We start from the raw sequence: 26,650 nt of genomic DNA on the forward strand, positions 1-26,650 counted from the left end.
TCTTACGGTTCTTCCAACAACGATGACACTTATGGCTCTTCCAACAACGACGACTCATATGGATCTTCTAACAAGAACAAGTCATCTTACGGTTCTTCCAACAACGATGACACTTATGGCTCTTCCAACAACAACGACTCATATGGATCTTCTAACAAGAACAAGTCCTCTTACGGTTCTTCCAACAACGATGACACATACGGCTCTTCCAACAACAACGATGATTCGTATGGTTCCAACAATAATGATTCTTATGGTTCATCTAACAATGGTGGCCGTAACCAATACGGTGGCGACGACAATTACTAGATTTTCTGATCTGCTTCACCAAAAAAATATTATATCTTTTAGTAAGTTATATAATATGTATATATCTGTGTAGGCTAATAGTCTAATTTCTATTCACTTTTTCCTTCTTTGATAGCAATAACGACTACAGAAGCTATACACACGTAAGTAATCACAAGCGACCGATATGAAAGATTTATCAATATAATGCAGTTTATCTACTCTTCCCTCTTCACGGCCCCTTTTAATTTATTGTATTGCTCCTGGTAATCGGGTTTGTGACTGCTGTCGCCACTGCTGTCGCTGTTTTTGTCCTTATTAGCCATCTCTTTAAAAGCATCGCTTACCACCTTTGCATCACCTTGCAATTTTTCCTTTGAGCTCTGGAATATTTCGCTTACTTTTTGTTGATCTGTATTCATGTTAGGTATTTTGATAGTATTATTTTTATTTGCCACTATTAAAACAACGAGGTGAAAGTGACTGCTAGACTAGATTTCATCCTACTTTCCATTATATAAATAAATCTAAGGGGTGATAGCCCCTTAGATTTATTTGGCAATGCCAATAAGGTGCAGAGCTGCACAATCAATCTAGCCACTTTAGATGGTTAGCTTAATTCTTTTCAGCATTACGTATCGTTCCTCCATATGAATTGTCACTCCCTTAATTGTCCCCTAAACGGTTTTTGGCGGCGCCCCTTTTAAGCAGTCTTAACTTTTCTTCTTCCGTGATAGTATTGTATGCCATGTTTAGGCTTATTGGAGATTTATAACATAAGTTTGGGTTTTTTGAAAGAAATCTAGACGGCTCATAACCACGATGGCTATTGAGCGTGCGTTAAGGATCAGTACACTTCTAAAGGGAGCCAAATTTCAGGCCTACACAAACTACTGGTCATTAAATTAAATCCAGATCAACGTCTGAAAAACGAGAGAGAGTTGGAAGAGGAATGCTATCCCTCAAAAACCAACGATAGAGATACATATATAAACAGGCTTAATTTCACTCTAAACCTATGTCTGGTTAATGGTTGTTCTTAATCTTGACTTCAGTAGCTTCTTAGTATTCGACAAAGCATAACAAATATACATATTTAAGATGTCTAACATGATGAATAAATTCGCAGAAAAACTTCAAGGTAAAGACGATTCCCAGCAGAAGGATAAAAATGCCAGAAACATGAAGACCAGATCTTCCAATAAGGAAAGGGATGATATGGACATGAACATGAACATGGGCCAGGATCAATCTGAAGGGAAAATGAAAATGGGTCAAGATCAATCTGAAGGGAAAATGAACGCCGGTAGAGGAATTGCAAATGACTGGAAGACGTATGAAAATATGAAAAAATAGATAATGAACGATCGTTCCATTATTTACGTATTTACGATGATAATTTTTATGTTTATGTTATAGTTTCTTATAGTTAAAATGAATGTGTTTATTTTTTAACTAAATTAAATGATTATTTATGCAGTGTTCGCACCACGGTTTGATTCTCTCACGTACTGATTTTATCCTTGAAGGACATTACTGAGGGTGCAAAAAGGTTATGCAAGCGAAGGTATACATGTCACTTCACTTGCACCTACTTGTTTGAATACTTGATTGTCGTTACCTTATTTTACATATCGGCTGAGCGGTGACCGAGGATAATACATGGACATAGATATCCAAATTAAGAATATATGTGGCAACCGTAAAACGTAAGTCTGCTTGATACTGCACGGCATTGCCAGCATACCCGGTTTGCAGAACGCAATATTGAGTAAATTTGGCACTTACTCGAAGTCTCAAACCATTGTACATATCCTTATACCTACGTCCATCCAAATAAATAATGAGTGACCATGATTCAGTTACAAAAATATCGCATATCCTTAATGAACCGATCACAGAAAACGTGATGGTGCGAGCACCAACTAGCGCAGGCTCCACAATCAAAGCAGATTCTTCTTCTAAACAATCGAAGTCACCAGAAAGCACGGCATCTTCCAATTCTAGTCACCATACTAATCCATTCCTCTACACGCAGTTCAAATCTCGTGCTACAGCACCATTTGATCCTGAATCAATAAAGGGCGTGAAAATAACAACCCCACCAGAGGATATTCCTGCCAGAGTGTTTCACGAAAAGACCGGTTTATTCTACCAAATATCTTCATGCTCTATCCCAACATTTACTGTGGCAAAGAAGGAACTTCCAGATCCAATAAGATTTTACGAATCAGTGCAAGATTTAGGGACAATCTACGGTTGTGTCAAACTAAAAATTCTACCTGATATTGACCGACCCATTGAAAAGTTTGCTCAACTTAATGTCAACATAGATCGCTTTTGGTTTAAAGCCAGAAAACAATTTTTTGATTCAAAGGAGTTAGAAAGAGCCCAAATAATTGATTTTCATGCAAAGCTTTATAATTTCCATAGTAAAATTAAAAAGAAAAGTTTTCTAACGAGAATCCCAAGCATTGACAAACGTACTTTGAATTTATATAGACTGAGAAGTTGTGTTGACTTAAGGGGAGGGTTCGATGCAGTTTGCGAGAAGAAACTATGGGCTCAAATAGGAAGGGAATTAGGATATTCAGGAAGAATTATGAGCTCACTCTCAACCTCCCTAAGATCTGCTTATGTGAAAATCTTACTGGATTTCGATAAATATGAAAAAGAACAACGCATGTGTAATAACGAAGAAAATGAAAGACCATTGTCTCCTAAGTTTCATCATACAGATCAAAAAAAAAGGGATGGGGAAGAAATTTCACTTAAAGACGAATCTTTTCACAAAAGAGTCAAAATAGATGGTGGTAACCCAAAAGTATTTAGAGCTGGGTCAATTAATCACGAATTTAAAAGAATGAAAGACATAAAGCGCATAAAGGGGTTTCCGACTTATTTTGATTCGCTAACTGAATATAAGTTGGGCTTTACAGATTTGACAGGGGCTACTTTACCAGACTATGACTTCACTTTTTGGGAGAATGGTATGGAGATATACGATAAAAGCTCTTTTGAAACGAGAACTTCTCCAGTGTATAATTTGAGACAATATTATGAAAAAAGTCAGGCAGTTTTCAATGCTATGATGGCGAGATATAAGAGTGACTACCCAAGTCTATTCGCAAACCAAACAACGCTCCCACAAGTAGAATTTGAAAAGTTATTTTTCCAATTACTCTCGACGCACTTTATAGATTTTGAAATTGATACAGGCCTTGGTCTAACCGCATCGATACGATCTTCAGGAAATGACTCATTTGATGACAAGTTCGCCATTAAAACCATACTAGATCATTGGAATCTAGACAACATCCCTCTCAGTGAACTATCGCTTTTAAAGCATCTTGATTTAGATATGGCTGATTTTACGAGAACAAATTTTGATGTTGGAATGTTATTCTCTTGCAGGGGTTGGTCTGTTTCAGACCATTTTTTACCTTCAATTGATTATAATCATCTGGGTTCCACTAAATTGGTATATAGTATTGCACCAAAAGATATGGAAAAATTTGAAGGTCTCATGACTCAAGCAAAAAAGGAGTGGGATGCACATCAATCAAGACCGCGTTACTTCACCTCCGATGAAGAATGGACGGGTTTCTCAGAAACTGACTTCTTTAAGTCATTCTTAGAGGCAGAACAATCAAATGATCATTTTAGCACAGGGAACGCTGCAAGAAATGTGACTTCAGAAAATGTGCTATTAGCAAATTCTTTAGGTGATGGTCTTCAAAGCGACTTACAATTTGAACCTAGTTTCATTACAGCTAACGGCATAAAACTATATAAAACTACACAGGAGCAAGGTTCGTACATTTTCAAGTTTCCAAAGGCCTTCACATGTTGTATCGGATCAGGTTTCTATTTATCACAAAATTCAGTTTTTGCACCAATTTCATGGCTGGAGTCGAGCTTCGAGGCGGCCAAATGGATATCTAAGATGCGGATACTCCCTGGTTTGGACGTGAATCAACTAATGATTAATATTTTGCTAAACTCAGATAATGCGGCTTTGAAAGGGACTTGCCAAAACCTGGTAAGAGATTGTGTTCGTGAAGAAGTGGTGAACCGCAGAAAGTTAAGAGAGTTATTTAGTACAGTTGACGTAGTCTACAATAAATTAGATTACATTTCGGATATTAGTTTGAAACCAACAGGACTTTCAAAAATTGTCGTGACATTAGGCGCACTGCATCGTGTTTTCTCTTTGAAAGAGTTCCTTGCGCTGCTAGATAAATCAAAAAACGGTACTTATAATATATGTGGTATCCCAATATGTGATCAAGCTGGTAGTCTCAACATTTGTTTGCACTTGTATTTTGATAAAGCGAGCCTAAAGATAGCTCTTGATGGCCTGGATATTCCCTCGGATTTTTATTTGGCTGCTCTGGATGAAAATTTTGAAATGAAATGGGACGCTTTAATGACTTCCACTTTTAAGAATAGATCCGTTCCATTGAACATCATACAATATTTGCTTTCTCATACTGATAGTAACACTGAGTTTAATCGATCGTTACGTTCTAATTTTTATGATGCCTTATCCCTTATCGAAGAATGCAAGAAAATTATCACAAGTTGCATGGAATCCTCTCGTAGCATTGGAAACATTGATTTTGGTATTGGGTTTAATCTGCGTCATTTACCACTTGAATTCTCTAACAGCATGATCAATAAGTTGAAAAGCTTATATAAAAGTGTTCAGAAATGTTCCATTGATTTCCCGGAAAGGCTGGAAATAATTAGGCTATACCAAATATCTAGGCAGTTCCCTATTGATAATAAAGATATCATCGAGGGAAATAACTTGGTCTTGCTCAAGGAATTATATCAGAAATCATTAAATATTCCATTGAAGGCTTCTTATTGGACTAATTTGACCAGGAAAATTTGTAGGCTTGAATGGCTGTCAGTTTATGAACGTGTATTTATTGAACGGAATGATATCAAAGACGAAGATTCTGAAAATTACTCGCTTCCATTGTTGTATTCCTACTTAAAATTCGGCCTGAAATACTGTAGTGTTGAAGATATAGATAAAATAGGTCATGCCAAAGAGCTACTTTTGAAATACCAAGCTATCATGCAAAAAATTCGAGTGTTCCTGAAAAGGGAAGCGCCTTCAAGAATACCATTGACCGATCTGGAAAATATTCTGTTAGGTATAGAGGTATACCGCTTACCTATCCAAAGAAATTTTTTCAATGAGCTTGATTACATCATCAGAGAAATCGAACAAGCTAAAAGAAGCAGCGATGTGAGTATTGTTTATAGTGCCGACAATCTTGATAAAATAGATGAGCTTATTAGGAAGAACGATCCTAAGTTTATGGAGTTTGCAGATCAGTTTAACAGTTCCCGACTGGATAAGAGGCCACGAATTGGTGAAATTCAAGATCAAAAGGGAACAAAACAAAAACTAAAAGACTACAAATTATGGATTCGTCAATTGGCCCGAATACTGCATAAAAATAAACTTGTTGAACTGCTGCCTTTGGCTTACAAATGCTTAGACTTGGAATCGGACAAATACATTCCTCTGGAGGATTGTGCTAGACTTCAAACGAAATATTGCTTCTGTAGAAAAGTTGAAGAAGGCAGTGCCATGGTCGAATGTGAAATTTGTAAAGAGTGGTACCATGTGGATTGTATAAACAATGGTAAGTGGGTTCTACCTGACGATCCAAATGTTCTATTTGTCTGTCCAATATGCACGCCATCTAACGTTTCTATCAAGGCTACTGAAAGCGTGTTGTATGAATTTGGTGAGTTAAAAAGATTATTGATAGGTTCTTTGAAATTAAACACGATTCCAAACCCTCCAATTTTGAATAATCTGTTTGATGTTTTTGCGTTGGCCTTAAACTTCAAAAACCAAATGGAAGTTGAACTGTTCACCAAAGGATTTATAAATAAGTTAGTACCTACGCACAAGATCAAGTACTATCTAAGAAAGGCGGAAGGCTCGGGGTGTGGCTTTACTGACTTGACAGGTCCGTTGAGACGATACTGTCAAGCGAAAGATGCAAAGGTTATAAAATCGCTCAAAGAAAATGGAAGAACTGTAATCACAGGATTTCCAAATTAGGTCGGGACACCTGTTTTTGAAACTATATGTATTGCTTATCGAAATATGTACCGGTGCACTTTTACAATACATACTGTTCCTCCTATTGTTTATCCTCGTTTATTCGTACTTTCAGGCCCTCTACGGCGTTTTCTTTGGTTGGCAGTAGTTACCAATTACTGGTGTCCTTTTGCCCTGGCTGTTGCTGAAGCAGCATATTCCCGGTAAAAAGACGCTCCCAGGATCTAGAAGTACTCCAGTCGAAATAGTCAGAGCGCAGTTTGTTGTTAGTGCTGATGTCCATGGTAAGTGTTTACCACTCGCTGATACATTTCCTTACGTAACAATTGCTCTTCCTATTTCCTTCGTAGAAGGAACGCGCCAAGGCAATTTTTCTCGAGAGTTCGAAAAAAATAAAAAAAAGCTCATTTCCATGACAACTTCGAACAATTGACCATCCGATGGGAATTTTAGAACTTTTGACAACTTGGATCTGAAGTTGAATTTTTTGGTGGTTTTTAATTTGTGCCAGGTATTCAAAGGGAAATCAGAATTACTTATATATTTTTATTGTATTGTACAACTATTGCTTTTTTCAATTCTTTGACAATGCTAAGAGTTTGCGTGGGAAGGTCATGTGTAAGAGTCACTCTTCCAAGAGTGTGTCCAGTGCTGCTGACAAGAAAAGCGATGATTCATCTAAGCGCCGGGCTAAATGTAGAGACCAGTAGTATAGACAAAAGTAACTCAACTAAAATACACGTCGATGTAAATGAGCTACAAAAACAAGCAGAGATTGAAAAAGCTGCAATAAAGGAATTAGAAAAAAATCCCCATTACCAAAACCTGGCCGAGGCATTCAATAGCCATGATCACGTTCATTTAAGAGAATCAGAGACAGAACAGAACGACTCTGTTTCAATGGGTTCGATACGAGACTACAAAAGCAACCATAAAGTGGAACATGCATATGAGCCTTCGCCTTCGCCTTCACATTTGCATTCACATTCACATTCCCATGGACATACACATTCCCATGCTACGCATAATCCATTATTGGTACTCAGCACAGAGCAGATTAGAAAAAACGCAGGTGTAAGGATCACATGGGTTGGCTTAGGTGTAAACGTTGGTATCGCTATAGGGAAATTTTTCGGTGGTATTGTATTCCATTCACAAGCATTGTTCGCAGACGCTATCCATGCAATAAGTGACATGGTTTCTGATTTATTGACTCTACTTTCAGTAGGACTAGCAGCCAACAAACCAACCTCCGACTATCCATACGGGTATGGGAAAATTGAGACCGTAGGTTCCTTGGCAGTGTCGACAATATTGGCCATGGCTGGCATATCAATTGGTTGGAGTTCTCTGTGCGCGCTTGTTGGACCCGTAATTCCGCATACCATTATTGAGGCCTTAGGAAGCATGGGTCATGCGCATACCTATTCCGAAGACATTATTGAAGACGTTACTGATATCAACGCTGCCTGGATTGCCGCCGCCTCCATTGCAGCTAAAGAATGGATATTCAGAGCCACAAGGAAAATTGCCATCGATACTAATTCAAACGTACTTATGGCAAATGCCTGGCATCATCGTGTTGATTCATTGACTTCTCTTGTTGCTCTGGTGGCAATCAGCACTGGATATTTAGTCAATATACAATCATTAGACACAATTGGTGGTTTGATTGTCTCAGGTTTGATTATCAAAGCTGGTGGTGAGGGTATGTGTATTGCAATGAAGGAGTTGATTGATCAATCAGTCTCCCATGATGATCCACGTTATTTAGAGATAGAGACATTAGTCAAAGACACGCTGGGCAAACTGATCTCTAACAATAATTCCAAGAAGCCCTACGGGATGAAAGAACTGACATTATTATCCTCGGGGCCCAATCTACGTGGTCATTTAACTTTGGAAGTCCCTTTGCAAAGATGGGGAAATACTTTAGGTATTAATGAGTTTGAAATTGTATCTCATCATTTACGTGATGTATTAACTAGTGATATATCAAATCTAAGAAGGCTAGATATTGAATACGTGGAGGAAAAGGAAAGTGAAGGAAACGAAGAAAGCAAGCAAGTTACAAAATCACAGGATTACAGAGAAATCATTCTTCCCGAACATAACCATGGGCACACTCATAGTTGAGTTCCCCGTAGTTAGGATGAGTGAAAAAAAAGAGAAAAAAAAAGATTATACCCAAACGCATTCCACATTGTAAAAACGCAAAAAAAGAGAGACAATACGATATGATTTGTTTAGTGTACACGTATCCTGATTTATGTACGGTTATATACAAATTGCATTTATTATTTATAAGTAAGTCATTAATTATTATATTTTCATTTTGATATCTTCTTCCGTCAGTCCGTGGAAAACGACCATGACTACTGAAGATAAAAAAGGGAAAAGCAGGAGTTAACAATAGTATATATAGCTGGTAGAATGACAAAGGAAGTTGAAAAAGCTACTGTAGTGTGTAAAAATCGAGAATCGAGTGCATAATGGCTAAAGTAACCGCGGCTTGTATAATTATTGGTGATGAAGTGCTGAACGGAAAGGTTGTTGATACAAACTCCACTTTTTTCGCTAAATTCTGCTTTGACCATGGAATCCAATTGAAGGAGATAGTAACTATAGGTGACGATGAAGCTCAAATTGTAGATACTGTGAGAAGGTTAGTCAACTGTCATGACTTTATTATTAGTACAGGTGGAATTGGCCCTACTCATGATGATATCACTTATGAGTGCATGGCTAGAAGTTTCAATCTGCCTTGTGAGTTAGATGAAGAATGTAAAGAACGAATGAGGCGAAAGTCCGACCCCGAAGCAAGATTAGATGCTGATGCTTTGAAGGCACATTATCAAATGGCTACCATGCCGAAGGGGCCCAACGTTCGAAACTATTATGTATGTGATGATTTATGGGTCCCCATCTGTTCCATTTCACACAAAGTTTACATACTGCCTGGTATCCCACAATTGTTTTCAAAAATGCTTAAGGGTTTTACGCCCACGTTGAAGAAAATTTATAATCTGGAAGAAGATCCACGTGAATATGTGCGTTACTTTGTTAAAACACGGCTAACCGAGTCACAAATATCTAAAGAGCTAAAACTGATTCAAGATGAATCAACGGAAGTCTCGGATGCAATCAAAATCGGTTCATACCCGCATTTTGGCATGGGTTTCAACACAGTTAGTATTTTAGGTGAAAAGAAAGACGATGCATACTTAAAGACAGTTGTTAGTAGAGTTGTAAAGAACCTCGCGGGGGAAGAGATCTCTCCTGAACTAGAGGACAAATTTTCCAATCAAGAGAGGTGAATGCCAGAAATTGTAGTGGTACGTATATAGATATAGAGTTTCCATGAACAAGTGTCCTCCTTATTCTGGTACTAGTGGAATCTTCCCGCTCACAGAGAATACTACATATACATTTGTAATACGAGTATACCATTACGCACTTGCGTTTCTGCTGCTAGGACTATCAGCCCTTCCGGATTCTTAAAACTATTCGCATACGGCACTACATCACATACTTCCAAAAGGGTAAAACCAGCAAAAAATAGCTCATGATATAATTAATGCAATACGAGGCTGCATGAAATGAGAAAAATATTTTTACAGTCGCGATTTTTTTCGTGATATCGCATCTAAAGGCAAAAAGGCAAAAAAACGCGTCGCGTTAGAAAAAAGATGGATGAGAAAGCCTTCTGGATGAAGGGTTCGGCTTTAGGAATTGCACTGAGTAGTTGTTGTGTGTTGTTTTGCGTTCATCATTGTTCTTCTTTTATAAGCAGCACGAAAGGACCAGCGAGTAATAGAGCCTGATATTTGAGACCAATTTTACAAGCTGCGACAGAAATTCAGACGGTAGTTAGTATTCACGTTCAGTAGGTAGAAGAAGAGAGACTCGGATAATAATGGCAGAAGTCTCTAAAATGACATTAAAGATCCTTTACACGTTGGACAACGGATCCAATGGCAGTTATTTAGCACGCTCTAAGACTCCAACACAGGTAAGGGTGGCTAATATTCCCAATCCCTTTTTAGCGGCTTCGAATGAGCATACAGAGTTAAGAATTGGCGCAATTCATTTGAAAACCATATTACATGAAATCTACTTGAATTCTCCTGAAGTACTTGATCATGACTCTTTAAAAGATGGACATGACTACAACCTGTATTATCGTGATATTTGTGAGATGGATGAGCCACTAGTAAGTCTGGGCCTTCTTTCTAAGCTTCGAAGAAAGTTCCATAAGATTCATAAGAGTACTTATCAACACACAGAAAACAGTATAAGTGAGGAGGACGAAAACGAAGAGGACGAACAAATTATAGAGGAGGAGGATGAAGACGAATCTTTCATAGTGACGGGAAGGGTTTGCTCAAATTTTTCAGCGCTGCTAAGGAGATCGTATAGCAACGCCTCGAGTAAAAACGGAAGAACCGTGAGCAATCAAACCCCAGAAGAAACGTTAGAGGTTAAACTAAGGTTCTCTAAAGTCGTGGCTCATACTAGAACCACTGCCAACAGCGCTGCGAATTCTCGAAGGCCAAGTATTCAATTGCAGTCGTCCTCTTTGCCATCGTCAGCACTTCCGTTTCCTTCAAGAATGCAGCCTCTTTCAAAAGCAAACCAAATAAAAAATTCAAGAAATGCAAGGACCACAACAACAATAAATAATACAGGCAATGCGACTTTGGGGCGTAGACAAACAAACCCTATGCCTGCTCCAAAGGCTGTTAGAACACAATCCTTACCTATTTGGAACCTCAAACCAAATTCAACCAACACTGGTTTCCCAAGAAACTCAATTGCACATAAAATATATTTAGCGGATAGAAAAACAGAAGCTCACCAACAAAATCATCCAAACCAACATCAAAGTGTGGCTTATGAAATAAACACTTTGCAAAATGACAATACAATTCAGAAGACGAAAATTGACGATTCGGTAAGCAAAAGGTTTGACTTCATGCTCAACAAAAAAAAGCCCACTAAAAAAGTGTCTTCTACAACAGTAACGGCAAGAAAACCGACTTCAATAGGCCCAAACTTAAAGCAAACAGCAAAGAATATTGACAAAAGGGCAACTGCCAAGGTCAAAAGCTCAGATTCCAAATATCCCACCAAGTCCATATTACCAGGCCAGAAACGATCATCTGTGGCAGAGCCATTAAGCGACGACGTGGATTCGATTTTGCATGACATACTATCAGGTCCAATCAATCAAGAACAGAAATCCCAACAGAAACAAAAGCAACACAAGACTTCTGCGGTGAATGAAAATGACAAAGAGAATATTCCACCGCAATGTGTAACAGAAAAGGAGAACAAGCTTTACGATGAGTTAGATTTTAGTGCCGGTTTTCCTATGAGTGACTTTTCAGACATAGTATTCAAAGATGAAATTGGATGGTTGTCCAATTTTGATTTCTTCGAATCACCAACTTCCTTAACTGGTTCACACTTCAACCAGCAAAATATAAAGCCCTCTTCTACAACACCTAGGGATCCGAACACATGCAATACTGTTACTTTGGAAAATGAAGATGATGTTGGTGAGGTAGATGAAGCGCAAAATAATAAAATTCCATTGACCAGTGACGCCGATAAGACTTCCCCAATAGACTCATTGTCTATACCGTTGATTGAGCTCAGTCACTCAAGTTCAGCAGTAAACATACGGCACACATCATTGAAGGAAGGTTCGATGCCGAGCGGAGTCGATAGCAGTAACAATACACCCTGCGATAATGATACTAAGGATAGGAAAACACCGATAATAGACTCCGACAATTCAAAAGCTCAGCCAATGCTTATGAATTTCTCAACCCCAGCAGATCAGCTAGGTTCTGATAATAATGTTGCCACCGTAAAGAAGCTTGTCAGCTTGCCAGAAGGACAACAACTTAAGAGATCTCATGAAACTCTGGAAGAAGAGGAGGAGGAGGAGGACCTGAAAAAGCAAAAGGCTATACCCTCTTCGCCTTGTGGAATGTACAATTACCATCAGCCTGAGTGCATAGGCTTATCTGACGATATGGTTAATGAACAAGATCAAGAACAAGGTCTTGAGAACGATGCTGAGAGCGATAAGACTAACGACTTGTTTTCCACTTTTGTAAACCCTGGCAGAACAGGAAGCCAAATTGTAACTAGCCCCATTAGCGAGTATCAATCTATCAAGCATCAATAACGAAAAATACAATTTAACAGCACTGCATATACAAGTATACCTGATAGCATATAGAGAAATAAATAATAATTAGCATCTTTCATGTTTTTTATGTCCCTTCCCGTTTAGCCGCTCACGTATCAGATCGCTTGTATGTAAAAACGAATTCATGTATTCGTCAAAGCTCTCTTTATCATTGGTAGAGACTGTCTCTTTAAAGACAGGATCCATTTCTATCTCCACTTCGTGAGTCGTGGATTGATGAGAAGAACCGCTCCGTTTCGTGATAACTCTTGTCATATCCAAGTGTAAGGGTATCTCATTACCAAATCTGTAGGTAGAACGATCTTTATACCTTTGTAGAACAGAATTACTTCTGAAAACGGCTAAAGTCTCAATTTGAGGTATTTCAAGACTGATACTGATTTTAGCATCTAATGAACTATGAGGATAATGAATGAGAAAATCCTTGACACGGGTCTTCTTAATAAACGTACGTTTAGATCCTTTGTTTTTCAGGTCCTCCGAACAACGCCATGAAGCTAGTCTATCAGTTTTTGAAAGATCATTAACGCTGTATATCGAGTCTTTTGTATACGTGTGTGTCTGTTGAACGGTGTTTAAAGCAGTGGTATCCATACTATTTGGATTTAAAGGCAAGAAATCTTGAAATTTTAGAAACATTTCCGAGGAAACATCGGATACCAAGCGACCTCTACAGTTCTGAACAACGGAGGGTTTATTAGAATGTATTATCCTGCGACGAGTTTTTTTATCTGTGATTATACCGAATTTCATTTCTATTTCAACGTGAGCTATTGATGGCTTACGAATATGAGCAAGATGAGTCCATACCAATTTACAGACATCTTCATGGAACTCCATGAGAATCCTCGAATTTTTTGCGGTTTTGAAAGGCAAATTTGGTGGTTTTGGTAGCTTAGTGGTTTTTGAGATGTGTAAATTTCCCAGTTGGCGAACTACATCAATATCGGAGTTTTTGGTGACAGCATCCTCACGAGAAGACTTTTCATTGGAAAGGGTCTTGGATCGGTCAGGCATGTCCGGGACTTTGTTAAAGGTTTTTGATTTTTCCTGTCAATACTTTTTTTTTCTACATTCTTTGATGGTATAAAATGAATTGCTCATTGCAAAGAAAAATAACGTTAGAAAAAAAAGAATTCGAATTAGTATTTTTAAAAACGTTTCCTATCGAAGTGTATAAAAGATATATAGATGATCCCGTCATTATACCAGAGAAAAATAACATGCTACAACTGCCAGTAGCCCCAGAGTTTACGAAAAGACAAACGAAATGAAATAAAGAGTTACGCCATAGAGAATACAAAGAGAAAATTAGAGAAGTTTTGACGTAATACATAGTTCAACCGATTAATAAGAATACCCAGAATAATAAAAGAAAGAAATAAAGAAAACAAAGGAAGTCCATGCCTGCGGCGAGTAAGTCTTGTTGATTATTCAGAGGAAGCGGGACTGAAGCTCTTTGAAGTATAGGGATTGAACTTGACAATCTTCTCCTCCTTCGGAGTGGAAGAGGAATAAGTTTGAGGGATTTGTAATTGGGTCAATAAGGCTTGTTCCATGTAATACTTGTCAATTTCCTGGTATACCGCTTGTTCTTCTGGAGTTAGCAAGCTTCTTGGACAATAAAAGATATCGTCTTCGAAAGTCTTACTGATATTGTTCTTATGCATTATGGTGTTCATGCCATCTTGCTGGTTGGCAAACTCATCGTTAGAGCACACACCGCTATTGCTGGCGGAGTTATAACTGAAGATGCCGGAGTTATTATTACTGTTGGGCACAGAGGAAGAATAAAGCGACTGGGGGCTGACAAGTTGGAACTCGTGTTGATGTTGGTTGCTCTCCGTGAGATAGAGGCTTGTGTTCATCTTGGCTTCAGCTTGTAGAAGTGGAGTCATGGTTTTGTTTGTGTTTTTTCTATAATGAAAACCAGGAGAATTGCGACAGGGGGCAGCAGCGAATATAAGGGGTTGAGGGAGGAATTCCTTGTGAACAATCCGTAGAGTAACACTACTTGTTATCTAACGACAAGGCAACAACAACAAGGAAGGTGACGGACGGTAAAGCAATTCGAAAGGATTTGTGTGGACGGCGTTGGGGCGCGAAAAGCTATTAAGGTTGCGCGGAGTTGAGAGATAGCGTGCTCTCGAAGGTATTGTTCTTGTTCTTTTTATATTTTCGGCATATCCGCGCTCGGCATTTTCCCAACAGAAGCGGATATATTTTAAGGGCGCGGAGATGAGCCCAAAGACGAGCGATATCGAGATGATTGCATAACAGAGGCAATCATTGTCCATGCAGAGGGCCAATGCAGCGGTGTGGCTTTTAGGATGGACAGTGCAGTGAGTGCGACGAAAAGCTTAGCTCTTTGCATCTGGCGAAGCGTCGTTTACATGATCGAAACCTCGCACCCTCGACGGAGATGTCGAGGTATCGCTCATATCTGGGGGTAGCTCAACGATATTGCGGTTCTGGATTGGCAGCTGGTTCAGGAACAGTGGTTGGATGTAACCGTATATTGGGGGTGGGGGGAGTTGTGGTAACGTCATCGGAGCAGAGGGAACGGCATGCGGGAAGTACGGTGAAGTGTAAAGGGCAATGGTATTCTGTGCGCTGGCGGGGCTCGCTATTGGAATAGTGTGAGGATGTGTAGCAGGCTGGACAACGATGCCGTACGGGCGGAGTTGCGGGAACATTCTTGCCGTGGAGTTTTGTTCATTCGCAATGTTGATTGCCGATTGCTGCAGTCTACGTAGGGACATCAGGTCAATGTCCGAATGAACAGAAGATTGATGCTGTCTTAAGTTGTCAATTCTACTAAAAAATTTAAGGCAGATGTTACATTGGAAAGGTTTTTCCCCCGTGTGTTTTCTGATGTGCCTAGCCAGATGCTCGGCTCTGTTGAAACTCATGTTGCAATCGGGGTATCCCATGCATCTATAGTTTCTATTGGCAGAAGTGGTTTCTTTCTTCCTTTTCGGCTGTTTTCCTCGCATGTCTGGTCAGTGGCATGCTAATTGACCTGCAATATAGATGTTGGGTCGGGAGGATTGGTGCTATGAAGTCGCAATTGAATCAAGAATAATAATGGAATAAAAGGAAGAAAAAGAATGAGGACTGTTTGTTCACATACACACAAACATCAACAAGTTCAAGAAGTTATACAAAAAGAAAAAAGAAGGGAAACATTGTTATAAACGATTGAAGGGATCCGCTGAGAAATGAAAAAAAGAAGAAAGCAAGAGAAGGGAAAAAAAAAAACTAGAGAAGTAACGGAAGACAAAAAAAGCCCAGGAACTGAGAAAAAGGGAAAAGCCTGCATAAATGAAGATAAACTTTCCTATGGCTTCGTAGTCCGGCAGCCTCATAGCCTAGCTTTCCGTACCATCACAAGGCCTGCAGGACCCTATGGGTCGAATACTAGCTACCGGGGTTTGTTTTTTCTTCTAGTTTAAGCAAAAAAAAAAAAAAACAGCAACAGCTCCTAAAGGAGCGACGGAAATTGTTTTTTTGTGGAGGGAGCCTTGCTCGGTGTCTGTCTGAACATATCCATATCCTAGAAGAAAAACCCAGAATCAAAAGACAAAGAACAGCCTAAAAAAAGAAACGATTCTCGGATAACCAGAGTGCTCTGTCATGCTCATATGCGCCAACCCCTCGTTGAGCGTATGTATGTCAGCAACCTTGTACCGTACGCTGCATGTCGGGAAGCTAATAACACGGACCCCACCATCAGAGGTGCTGCTGACTGGCACGCCTTTACCCCTGCTCCCCTTGCAAGAGAATGTCCGTACGTTCGAGATGTGATTCTGCTACTAGTCTAGTCGGTTGCAGATGTGCGGTACCTTCCTCTTGCTTGTTCACTCTTGTGCCTACCAGCTTATTTCAACCCTCAAAAAAACGGCGGCAGTCGGGTAACCCGCGGGACGTGGGCGCAAAGAACACAGGCAGAACTCACAGAGCGCGCTATAAAAAGCGAGAAGATATTCGTCAGTTTTCCGCCTCTGGTCATGCTCTTTATTCTTGCTTTGTTATAGGTAGAGAACAGTAACACACACAGACTGGCGTGTACGGTAGAGCGCGCACGCGAGAACGGGAGATGCTGTAGTCACGGCATCTCGTATTCTAGCTCTGCGCTGCTTGCGCATACACGCACCCAAAAACATCAAGAAAAGCCTTTCAATAAATTGCTTTTTTCTTGGCGAGAAAGAGGGAGAAGGTAAGATAAGGCCTGAGACTTCGGTTCCAGGTTCTTTTTTTTCTTTTTCGCTCTTTTTCCCGGAAAATAACTTTTAGGACCGATTACCGTAGTTGCGACTACACCAATTGTTGTTCATACCCCCACGATTTACTTTTTGAAAACTAGTTTTTGGAACAATAACGTTTAGATTTCCCTTTTCCACCCTAATTTGTATTTAACTGTTCGTTACAAAATTGGGACTATATTAGGGGCGACATTTTTTTATTTTATTTCTTTATTATTAAAATTCTTGTTCTTGACGAAATTACATACGTATTAAATTATTTATTAGATAGAATTGGTATTGTCTTTTGAAAAAATCGTGATACGAATTGGAAAATGGCGGATATAGTAGAAAGGAGAAAAAGAGATTAGAAATTTTTTGTTTTTTTGCTAGAGAATGGGTGATTGTACATAATAGGAGAGGGGCGCATGTGTTTTTAATATTATTTTCTTGATTCCACGACGGAGGGGACGACAACGACCACCACGACAACGGCAAAGATCACGAAGCAGATGATGTAGCATCTTATCTTGTTCTTTCTTGCTTTTCTGGCACTCTTGACGGCCTTGTTGGTGTGGCCCACTCCCTGCTCTACGTCCTGCTGGGCGTCTTCAACATTCTTGTCGATGACATCCACGTTCTCCTGTTGTTCGATGACCAGTTCCTCCATGTCGTTGAATAATTGGGTCAGTTCTGCCATTGTCCTCTCCAACTTCAGCAACTCTTGGTGTCTAGCTTGCACTTCAGCCAACGCAGTCTTGGCCTCACCACGCCTATTGGCATTTAGCAGAGCTTGAGAAAAGATTTGTTGGCCGTTGACATCGTTGATGGCTGCTTCCACCTCTTCGTCTGTGGCTTCCGGCTGAATGATTGTGTATTGTCTCTTGGCTTGCTCTTTGCTTTCTTCCTTGTAATTGGAATCGATAATCCTGTAATCCTGAATCAGCTTCAAGAATTTCTGTCTTGAATTTTCCGCTTGGGCCTGCTTGTTAGGGTCTTGCAACCCGTCCTTCTGGGCGTCTTTGATATCCGTTTTCAATTGGTACTGCAAGTCGGTGGCCTGGGAGATGTAGTCATCCAAAGAGCGTCTCAATTCCATTTCTTGTTCTTCGCTCACCTGGGTCAGCAGGTCCTTGTGCTGCATATCAATCCGGTTGATGATGTTCTCGTACCTGGATAAGTTCGCATTGATAGTGTTGATCTTGTTCATGAACCCGACGAAATCATCGCTGCCGTCTGTGTGGCCTGTGGGAGCATTATTAAAGTTCTCCTCTTGCATTTCATAGTTTTCGGCGTACGGATTGTTATTTCCGTAAGGATTAGCGTTGCTCATCTCTGAAATGTGTGCGGCTACTGTGTATGTGAATATGTGACTGTTCCACGCTATTCAGATTCTTTCTGTGTGTACTACAACACTAGCCTGCCACAGCAAGCATTTTCTTCATACCATTTCGTTTGTTTTTTTTTCATCCATCCATCCATTGTATTAGAAGTACCGAAAGGGCAATTTCGTAAACACGGCCGGGTGACAATCTGGTCGTTTAGGGGCCCTTTGCGGACGCACGCTACCCGGTCGGGGATGCCAGAAGATGCCACATACCGCCTTTTGGCTAGCTTTCCTCTGTGAATATATATACTTCTACAGCCGGGGCTTCATAGATCTTGCATATGTCGGATTTAAAGATAACCCAGCTCCCCCACACACATACAGTTCAGATACGATGGCCATCAAACCTACAAAGAGCTTTCAAAATTGCCTCGAGGCTGAAGTGCCTGGTTACAACGATTGCCCCACAGTTTTGTTCTCCATCGACCCTAATAGCGGTCCCAAATCCAAATCAAAGACAAGAGCAAAGACGAAAAGATGTATGAGCGGGAAACTGACCACAGAGGTGATGGATCTCTACGGAAACACCAAAACAGCCACGACGCCGCCGCCCGTATCGAAGAGGCCGCCCGTAGGCCCTACTCAACAAGAACCGGCTTCTGAAATTGTGCCTGCAATGGGCCAAAACGATACCCAGTCACAGGTGGTGATGTACAGTAAGGACGATCTGCTGCTTAAGATCAATGATCTTTGTGGGCCTGGCTCAAAGTTGGCCTCGAAAGAGCAGGATTTTTACAAAAGAAAAATAGACTCTAATATTGCCAAGATTTTACACACCGATCACACGAGAATGGTGTTGTCGCAGATCTTCGATGAAAATGACAAGCAAGCAGCCGTAAAGACCATCAAACACTGGATGGTTACCGACACGACCATTTCTAATTGGTGTCCTGCTTTCTTAAAACTTTTCGAAAACAGCGCCCAAAGAAATTGACTATTATAAACACTTATAAATAGAAGTACGTTATATGCATAATATTCTTTTTTCATTTATTTTTAGCACGCTCTGACTGTTGAGAAAGAGAAAGCCGCGTCGGGTTACCCGCTGTCCTGAATATGAATTTTTACGCAATAAAGAAATCATCTCATCACACCAACCGACAACATATAGCAGCGAAACGCACGCCGTTGCATCGTATAAACCCCTCTATCGTAGATATCTGAGTATTTGCGGGCTTGAAATATGAGCGAAGAGAAATCGCACAAGATCAGCATAATTGACATACTAAACAAGAAGCCACAGCTTGCCGAAAAGACACCCTTAGACGATTTCTTCGAAGATCTAGATGATAATTTAATAACTCCCATAAACAACTTTGAGTTTGACTCGGCGTCTCGCACTTCGGTTTATCAAGCCTTAGAGTGTTCAGACAACAATGAGTTTGTCGTCATACTATTACAATACTTCAAAGATTTGCACATTCAAGTACTTGGCCAGCAAAAGACGCTTATCCAAAACAAAAGTGATCTGTTGCCTATCTCATTGCATGACATGAAGTATGTTGACGAACTGATTAACTTACTGATCCTTCACGGTATCGACGCTAATTTGTCTCCAATGATAAAAATTCCCTTTGATTCGAAAAGGCTGAATGCCTTCAGAAAGGGCGAGAAGAGTACGCAGTATGAAACACCTACATCGCATAATATAAACAGCGGTACGTTATCTTTAGTAGTAACTGCCTTTTATGATATTCTTACTGATGAAATGTCTTCGGATTATTTGAAAAACATAATCTTAAAGGGCAATGCGTATGCGAACATCTTCTTAGGTTTGTTATCACTACATTTGCAACAGCCCAACCACTTCTCATTGCAGATGGTAACAAAACTGGAAAATGCTCAAGAAACGTATACGTTGTTTGGAATGTATACTTTACTGGTTGAAACAATTCAAGACGCAAAGGTAAGGGAATTAATACTACTAAAGCTAACTACTTTATCCTTACGAAGACCAGAAAACGGTCTCATCAGTTTGGTTGATTTTATCTTGGGCGTAAGAGACGTTGAGGATATTGATGTTGAGAAGTTCAATCGTGTTTATCAGATTTTGATGAGCAAACCGAAAACAATGACGAATTTGCAATACTTGACTGAACTGTTCAGACAAATATACGATTGCCTCACTTTTGTAAATAGACCCATCCTCGTTACCTGTTTGAACGGATTGATCCTAAAATTTTACATGAGGAATAAAAGAATTGTCCACGATTTTCTATTTCAAAAGATCAATTCTGTCATTTACAATTGCCCGTTACTCGACCATTCGGCAAAGGAACTGAACAACACCATGAACGTGCTTATATCGCTGTCTAAAAACTCATCCGTTGATTTACTGAATGATTTAGTTACCATTCATCCCGATGCAAATGGTGCCTCTGGTCAATTTTTCTTGAATTTATGGATATATTCCCTTTTTTTGAAGAAAAACCAAAACCTCAACCCACTAAATATTAATGAACTGTCTATATCGAACGATAAAAATCCAAATAGTGGGCATTCGCCGGAGGAACCCTTTTCCAATTATTATCAGGTCGTACTATCACTGTTAAAATCTCTGGTAATCGTAACAGAAAACTATCAAATTCTAAATATATTGAGCCTTAACTTGGTCAATTTCGAGCACGAGAAATGGAAGTTTTTAATTGATCTAGACACACAGCTGCCTTATATATCAGTTAAAGGCCCCAATACAGTAGAGTTGCTCTCCAACAATGTATCGAAAAGTACAGAGATATCTCAATTCTTCCACGACATGGACCTTGCAGTGGATTTGTTTATGGAATTTTTGGTATTACTAAACGATGAAGAGCAACTAAAAAATCTCTTTTTGGAAATTTTGAAAAGGTGGGTTCACCATACTAAGGAAATTGGGGAAAAATCTTCACACGATTTAGACAGCATATCAGACGTGGCAGACAATGCGCTTATACTAATGGACTTGAAGCTTCTGGAACGCATGAACGATCAGTTCAAATCAAACATTGTGAACAAGGCTAATGATGTACTTATCGTTATTGATCAATTGATTGATATTGTTCAAGGAAAGCACGAACCGCAAGAGAAAGAAGTTGATTCAGATGATGACGAAGAAGAGGAAGTGACGGAAGAGGTAGACCTAACTGAAAATTCCGCTGTCAAAATTATCTTACAATTATTGTCCACTGTCCTTTCAGAATCGTCTAGTAGTACGTTATTTCAAAACAGCCATACATTAAAATCCATTTCCAGAAAATTGCAATCTCTCAATCCAAAAGTCCCAGAGGCAAATACACTGTTAGTATTGATGGATAGAATTCTGGTTAACAAGCACACAACAGAAGCTGATGGCGATACAGAAACCGACATAGATATGGACACTCTTGATAGAGCGATGACTAATTTGAACGATCCTTTAATTCCGATCAAATCACACGGGTTAATAAAACTACGAAATCTAGTTGAAAAGAAATCTAAAGTGATCACTGTGAAGAAAGTGCTGCAAATACATCTAGACTATTTAAAGAACTCAGACCCCTTTATTTATCTCAACGTCATTAAAGGGCTTACTGCATTGTGCGAATTAGACCCTGAAACTACCATACCTCCCCTTGTTGATTTTTATGCAAATAAGAGGAACAAAAACAAATTGGACAACGTGTTAAAAGTTGGCGAAGTTTTCATCAACTACATCCGATGTCAAAACCAACTGTTTCAAGGGAAATTTGCTTATTTGATTATAGATATCTGTCTCGATATCGTGAGGCCCAATGATAAAACGCCGTTGGACAATAGATGGCGTATGTCATCCATGTCAATCTTAGGTATGTGCCTTCAAGTTAATGCGAAGGGCCTTCCAGATCGAATTCATGATATGCTAGATTGTGCATTCGGAATATTACAATTAGAACGGCCACATAATCATCCTGAGGGCAAAGATGATTCTTTCCTGATGAGAAGAAGTGCTGTACACTTGATACACGACCTGTTGTACAGTACGGGACTCGACATGCTCCCCCGTGAATACAGTTACGACAAGTTGAAAACACTGTTATCTTACGTGCATGATCAAGATGAAGATTACTTGGTCTGCGAACAAGTCAGCAAGCTCTTAACAGTACTAAATGAACTGTTCACAAGTTCTCTACACGTTTAAAGTTATAATATTCTCTTTTAGTTTAAGCACTTTATACAACGTTGCAGATCTATGCTACTCTGCACTGATCATTTCTTTTTTTAAGAACGATGAAAATTGCCGAGAAAGAAAAAAAAATTTAGCCGCCGATGTTGCATAGTTACCCGCAGTTTTGTTTCTGGTTTTTTTTTCTAGAAGGTGAAAGAACAATTTTTCTCTTTTTTTCGAGGCTTCACCAAGCGTTGGATATTGAGGAGCAGAGTTGTATAAAAAGAGTGGCATGTGAACTGTCGATCCTCAATAAGCATGAACGTATCTTGTGTTATTTTTTGTGCTGAATGTTGTTGTTTTGTCTTTTGAAAACTCCGTAAATCAACAGGAAAAATATTATCAATCTGAAACATGGCTGGTGAAACTTTTGAATTTCAAGCTGAAATTACTCAGTTGATGAGTTTAATCATCAACACTGTTTATTCTAACAAGGAAATTTTCTTGAGAGAACTGATCTCCAATGCCTCTGATGCTTTGGACAAGATCAGATACCAAGCTTTGTCCAACCCAAAGGAATTGGAAACTGAACCTGAATTATTCATTAGAATCACTCCAAGACCAGAAGAAAAAGTCTTGGAAATCAGGGATTCCGGTATTGGTATGACCAAGGCGGAATTGATCAACAACTTGGGTACCATCGCTAAGTCTGGTACCAAGGCCTTTATGGAAGCTCTTTCTGCTGGTGCCGATGTCTCCATGATYGGYCAATTCGGTGTTGGTTTCTACTCTTTATTCTTGGTCGCTGATAGRGTCCAAGTTATCTCTAAGAACAACGAMGAYGAACAATACATYTGGGARTCCAAYGCAGGYGGTTCTTTCWCTGTTACTYTAGACGAAGTYAACGAAAAGATCGGTAGAGGTACTGTCTTGAGRTTATTCWTGAAGGAYGACCAATTGGAATACYTGGARGAAAAGAAGATTAAGGAAGTCATCAAGAGACACTCCGAATTCGTTGCTTACCCAATCCAATTGCTAGTCACCAAGGAAGTTGAAAAGGAAGTTCCAATCCCAGAAGAAGAAGAAGAAAAGAAAGACGAAGAAAAGAAGGATGAAGATGACAAGAAACCAAAATTGGAAGAAGTCGATGAAGAAKAAGAGGAAAAGAAGCCAAAGACCAAGAAAGTCAAGGAAGAAGTTCAAGAATTAGAAGAACTAAACAAGACTAAGCCTCTATGGACCAGAAACCCATCCGAAATCACCGAAGAAGAATACAATGCCTTCTACAAATCCATCTCCAACGACTGGGAAGACCCACTATATGTTAAGCATTTCTCCGTCGAAGGTCAATTAGAATTCAGAGCCATCTTGTATATTCCAAAGAGAGCTCCATTTGACTTATTCGAAAGTAAGAAGAAGAAGAACAACATCAAGTTGTACGTTCGTCGTGTTTTCATCACCGACGAAGCTGAAGACTTGATTCCAGAATGGATGTCCTTCGTCAAGGGTGTTGTTGACTCTGAAGATTTACCATTGAACTTGTCCAGAGAAATGTTACAACAAAACAAGATCATGAAGGTTATMAGAAAGAACATTGTCAAGAAGGTAATYGAAGCCTTCAACGAAATTGCTGAAGACTCTGAACAATTCGAAAAGTTCTACTCTGCCTTCGCTAAAAACATCAAATTGGGTGTCCACGAAGACACTCAAAACAGAGCTGCCTTGGCTAAGTTGCTACGTTACAACTCCACCAAGTCCGTCGACGAATTAACTTCTTTGACCGATTACATCACCAGAATGCCAGAACACCAAAAGAACRTTTACTATATCACAGGTGAATCTYTAAAGGCYGTTGAAAAATCCCCATTCTTGGACGCTTTGAAGGCTAAGAACTTTGAAGTTTTGTTCTTGACTGATCCAATCGATGAATACGCTTTCACCCAAYTGAAGGAATTCGAAGGTAAGACTTTGGTCGATATCACCAAGGATTTCGAACTGGAAGAAACTGACGAAGAAAAAGCTGAAAGAGAGAAGGAAGTTAAAGAATACGAACCATTGACCAAGGCCTTGAAAGAAATCTTGGGYGAACAAGTCGAAAAGGTTGTTGTCTCTTATAAACTAGTGGACGCCCCAGCTGCCATTAGAACCGGCCAATTCGGTTGGTCTGCTAACATGGAAAGAATTATGAAGGCTCAAGCCTTGAGAGACTCTTCCATGTCCTCTTACATGTCCTCCAAGAAGACTTTCGAAATCTCTCCAAGATCTCCAATCATTAAGGAATTGAAAAAGAGAGTCGAYGAAGGTGGTGCYCAAGATAAGACTGTCAAGGATTTGACCAACTTATTATTCGAAACCGCTTTATTGACTTCTGGTTTCAGTTTGGAAGAACCAACTTCTTTYGCTTCAAGAATCAACAGATTGATCTCTTTGGGTTTGAACATCGATGAAGAAGAAGAGACTGAAGCTGCTACTGAGACTGCTACTGATGCTCCAGTCGAAGAAGTTCCAGCTGACACCGAAATGGAAGAAGTTGATTAATCGATTTTTTCGTTTTCATGTCTTATATATTATATAAATTTGTTTACTTATTTTTACTATTTGTAATAATGATACTGCTTTATGCGCTCTTTAAAAATTCCGTTTAGTGTAAACAAAAACAATAATGTAATCTCATTACTCTCTCTGATGTTAGTAAGTTGATTAAAAGAAAAACCTACTAATAGATATATATGTCTGTAGTGTTATGTGCTGCTAGGAATAATCTGTTTGAACTTCACTGCAACTTTCTTCAACATAACGGTTAATTTTTTCAAGTTCTTGGCATCTTCTATAATTAGCGTAGAGCTTCAGACTCGACCAGCTGACGGCTGCAGTACCGCAACCTATAATATTGAAAATCATTCTAAATTCTGAAGGAGAACAATTAGGTGACCATTCAATTTTTAACCTTTTTTGTATCCAAAGAAAAATGTTCAGCAGAAGACCTCCTGTACATTTACCAACAAATGGCCATAATATCTTTTCTGCTAAAACGGTATACCAACTGCGTTTAATAAAGAACTCATCAACAGAAACCACATGGTTAGCATTTTCAAAGTCTCCATGGTATAAATTTTCGGAACCTTTACGGATCAATCTTTTGTACATTAGGTCGAGGAATCTCTTAAAGGTAAAATTATAACAAAATGTGGCCAAATTCGAATAGAGTATTATCTTGGGTAAACCTATCCCCTTGTAGTATTTGTTTCCGGCGGCTTTGACGATATTGAGGTATATCCATTTGAATAGTATTGCATTAGCACTCACATTAGAAATATTACTTAAGTAATGCAAGAATCCATATATTATTACTGAAGAAGTCAGTGGAATGCTTAGCAAGCCACGTTCAGTTTGCGCATAAACGTCCAACGCCTTTGTGGTACTTATATTCAACATATTTCTTAAAACCTTTTCAGGAAACAGGCAACGTAACTGCCATAGTCCAACGTCAAAACTCGTCTTTTCAGGATTTAACAGAAATGAACCAGTGACGCCTAACGGGATTACGTACCGTGTAATTCTTTGCCATTGATAAAATAACGATAATATAAGAGAATGTATGGTTACTGTGGGTCTCTTTATGAAACTCGTCTTCTTACATTGGGGACACTCGCCAAATTTAAGCAAAACATAAGGTGGATGATTATTTCTTTTAGTATAAAGAGACATCAGATTAAGCATGTAATCGTTTTGAAAGGGTACTGATTTCTGCCCCCAAATAGGTCGTGTGTCCCATATTTCAGTCAATGAGAAAGTAGTCATAAAATCATGATGCCCATCAACTAGGCACTTAAGACTGGTTATGATGGGTAGATCGGCACCCTTCGGCGAATTAGTTGGGTCTGAAAGGAAAAGCTCAACATGCATTTGGTATAGCCACTTAATGTAGCAGCGTTTATGTATTTGTAGGTTGCAACCGCATGTGTGCAGCAGCCATGTGGTATCATACGTGGATTCTTCTAGGCATATCCAACATATACACCTTTTTTTTTTTAAGGATGGGAAGAAGTGGAATGTTGCCATGCTAGATTGTTGTGCCGAACTGATGAAGCTCCGTTGAATATAGTTTTTGTATAAGACTCTCTCAATTCACTTGTCTTTGGGGACGAGCGAGTTATTCACACTTTAAACCCCACGTCGCCTGAAAATAGTCGAATGCGATGAACGGTAAAAGAGGCAAAAAATATGCTTTCTTTTTCATTTGAATATTCATGGTTAGAAGTACATTATTTTCCTATTTACGTAACGTAGTCTTGTATGTATACATATTTAC

The 26,650-nt window shown here is 39.3% G+C and overlaps 13 protein-coding genes across 13 annotated transcripts; 7 read left to right on the plus strand and 6 right to left on the minus strand.

Annotated features, from left to right (window-relative positions):
• Positions 1-506: 506 nt before the first annotated feature.
• Positions 507-710, minus strand: PAI3 (Pai3p; the record flags this gene model as incomplete). The annotated part of the gene is made up of 1 exon (XM_018367288.1): positions 507-710. The coding sequence occupies one exon, from the start codon at positions 708-710 to the stop codon at positions 507-509; it is 204 nt and encodes a 67-aa protein (XP_018220222.1).
• A 1,421-nt stretch (positions 711-2,131) lies between these two features.
• Positions 2,132-6,382, plus strand: ECM5 (Ecm5p; the record flags this gene model as incomplete). Its single annotated transcript, XM_018367289.1, has 1 exon — positions 2,132-6,382. The coding sequence occupies one exon, from the start codon at positions 2,132-2,134 to the stop codon at positions 6,380-6,382; it is 4,251 nt and encodes a 1,416-aa protein (XP_018220223.1).
• Positions 6,383-6,970: 588 nt separating this feature from the next.
• MMT1 (Mmt1p) lies at positions 6,971-8,518 on the plus strand (the record flags this gene model as incomplete). Its single annotated transcript, XM_018367290.1, has 1 exon — positions 6,971-8,518. One exon carries the CDS (start codon positions 6,971-6,973, stop codon positions 8,516-8,518), a length of 1,548 nt encoding a protein of 515 aa, XP_018220224.1.
• A 356-nt stretch (positions 8,519-8,874) lies between these two features.
• On the plus strand, positions 8,875-9,699 carry FPY1 (flavin adenine dinucleotide pyrophosphatase; the record flags this gene model as incomplete). Its single annotated transcript, XM_018367291.1, has 1 exon — positions 8,875-9,699. One exon carries the CDS (start codon positions 8,875-8,877, stop codon positions 9,697-9,699), a length of 825 nt encoding a protein of 274 aa, XP_018220225.1.
• Positions 9,700-10,298: 599 nt separating this feature from the next.
• Positions 10,299-12,581, plus strand: SPT21 (Spt21p; the record flags this gene model as incomplete). The annotated part of the gene is made up of 1 exon (XM_018367292.1): positions 10,299-12,581. The coding sequence occupies one exon, from the start codon at positions 10,299-10,301 to the stop codon at positions 12,579-12,581; it is 2,283 nt and encodes a 760-aa protein (XP_018220226.1).
• A 69-nt stretch (positions 12,582-12,650) lies between these two features.
• Positions 12,651-13,622, minus strand: CTL1 (polynucleotide 5'-phosphatase; the record flags this gene model as incomplete). Its single annotated transcript, XM_018367293.1, has 1 exon — positions 12,651-13,622. The coding sequence occupies one exon, from the start codon at positions 13,620-13,622 to the stop codon at positions 12,651-12,653; it is 972 nt and encodes a 323-aa protein (XP_018220227.1).
• A 413-nt stretch (positions 13,623-14,035) lies between these two features.
• On the minus strand, positions 14,036-14,503 carry DI49_4264 (uncharacterized protein; the record flags this gene model as incomplete). The annotated part of the gene is made up of 1 exon (XM_018367294.1): positions 14,036-14,503. The coding sequence occupies one exon, from the start codon at positions 14,501-14,503 to the stop codon at positions 14,036-14,038; it is 468 nt and encodes a 155-aa protein (XP_018220228.1).
• A 462-nt stretch (positions 14,504-14,965) lies between these two features.
• Positions 14,966-15,601, minus strand: RGM1 (Rgm1p; the record flags this gene model as incomplete). Its single annotated transcript, XM_018367295.1, has 1 exon — positions 14,966-15,601. One exon carries the CDS (start codon positions 15,599-15,601, stop codon positions 14,966-14,968), a length of 636 nt encoding a protein of 211 aa, XP_018220229.1.
• A 1,690-nt stretch (positions 15,602-17,291) lies between these two features.
• On the minus strand, positions 17,292-18,182 carry SSO2 (syntaxin; the record flags this gene model as incomplete). Its single annotated transcript, XM_018367296.1, has 1 exon — positions 17,292-18,182. The coding sequence occupies one exon, from the start codon at positions 18,180-18,182 to the stop codon at positions 17,292-17,294; it is 891 nt and encodes a 296-aa protein (XP_018220230.1).
• A 256-nt stretch (positions 18,183-18,438) lies between these two features.
• ADD37 (Add37p) lies at positions 18,439-19,170 on the plus strand (the record flags this gene model as incomplete). Its single annotated transcript, XM_018367297.1, has 1 exon — positions 18,439-19,170. The coding sequence occupies one exon, from the start codon at positions 18,439-18,441 to the stop codon at positions 19,168-19,170; it is 732 nt and encodes a 243-aa protein (XP_018220231.1).
• A 249-nt stretch (positions 19,171-19,419) lies between these two features.
• On the plus strand, positions 19,420-22,371 carry RTP1 (Rtp1p; the record flags this gene model as incomplete). Its single annotated transcript, XM_018367298.1, has 1 exon — positions 19,420-22,371. One exon carries the CDS (start codon positions 19,420-19,422, stop codon positions 22,369-22,371), a length of 2,952 nt encoding a protein of 983 aa, XP_018220232.1.
• Positions 22,372-22,752: 381 nt separating this feature from the next.
• HSC82 (Hsp90 family chaperone HSC82) lies at positions 22,753-24,876 on the plus strand (the record flags this gene model as incomplete). Its single annotated transcript, XM_018367299.1, has 1 exon — positions 22,753-24,876. The coding sequence occupies one exon, from the start codon at positions 22,753-22,755 to the stop codon at positions 24,874-24,876; it is 2,124 nt and encodes a 707-aa protein (XP_018220233.1).
• A 213-nt stretch (positions 24,877-25,089) lies between these two features.
• On the minus strand, positions 25,090-26,400 carry DI49_4270 (uncharacterized protein; the record flags this gene model as incomplete). Its single annotated transcript, XM_018367300.1, has 1 exon — positions 25,090-26,400. The coding sequence occupies one exon, from the start codon at positions 26,398-26,400 to the stop codon at positions 25,090-25,092; it is 1,311 nt and encodes a 436-aa protein (XP_018220234.1).
• Positions 26,401-26,650: the final 250 nt, after the last annotated feature.

This window comes from Saccharomyces eubayanus, chromosome XIII, assembly GCF_001298625.1.
Source record: "Saccharomyces eubayanus strain FM1318 chromosome XIII, whole genome shotgun sequence".
Lineage (NCBI taxonomy): Eukaryota > Fungi > Ascomycota > Saccharomycetes > Saccharomycetales > Saccharomycetaceae > Saccharomyces > Saccharomyces eubayanus.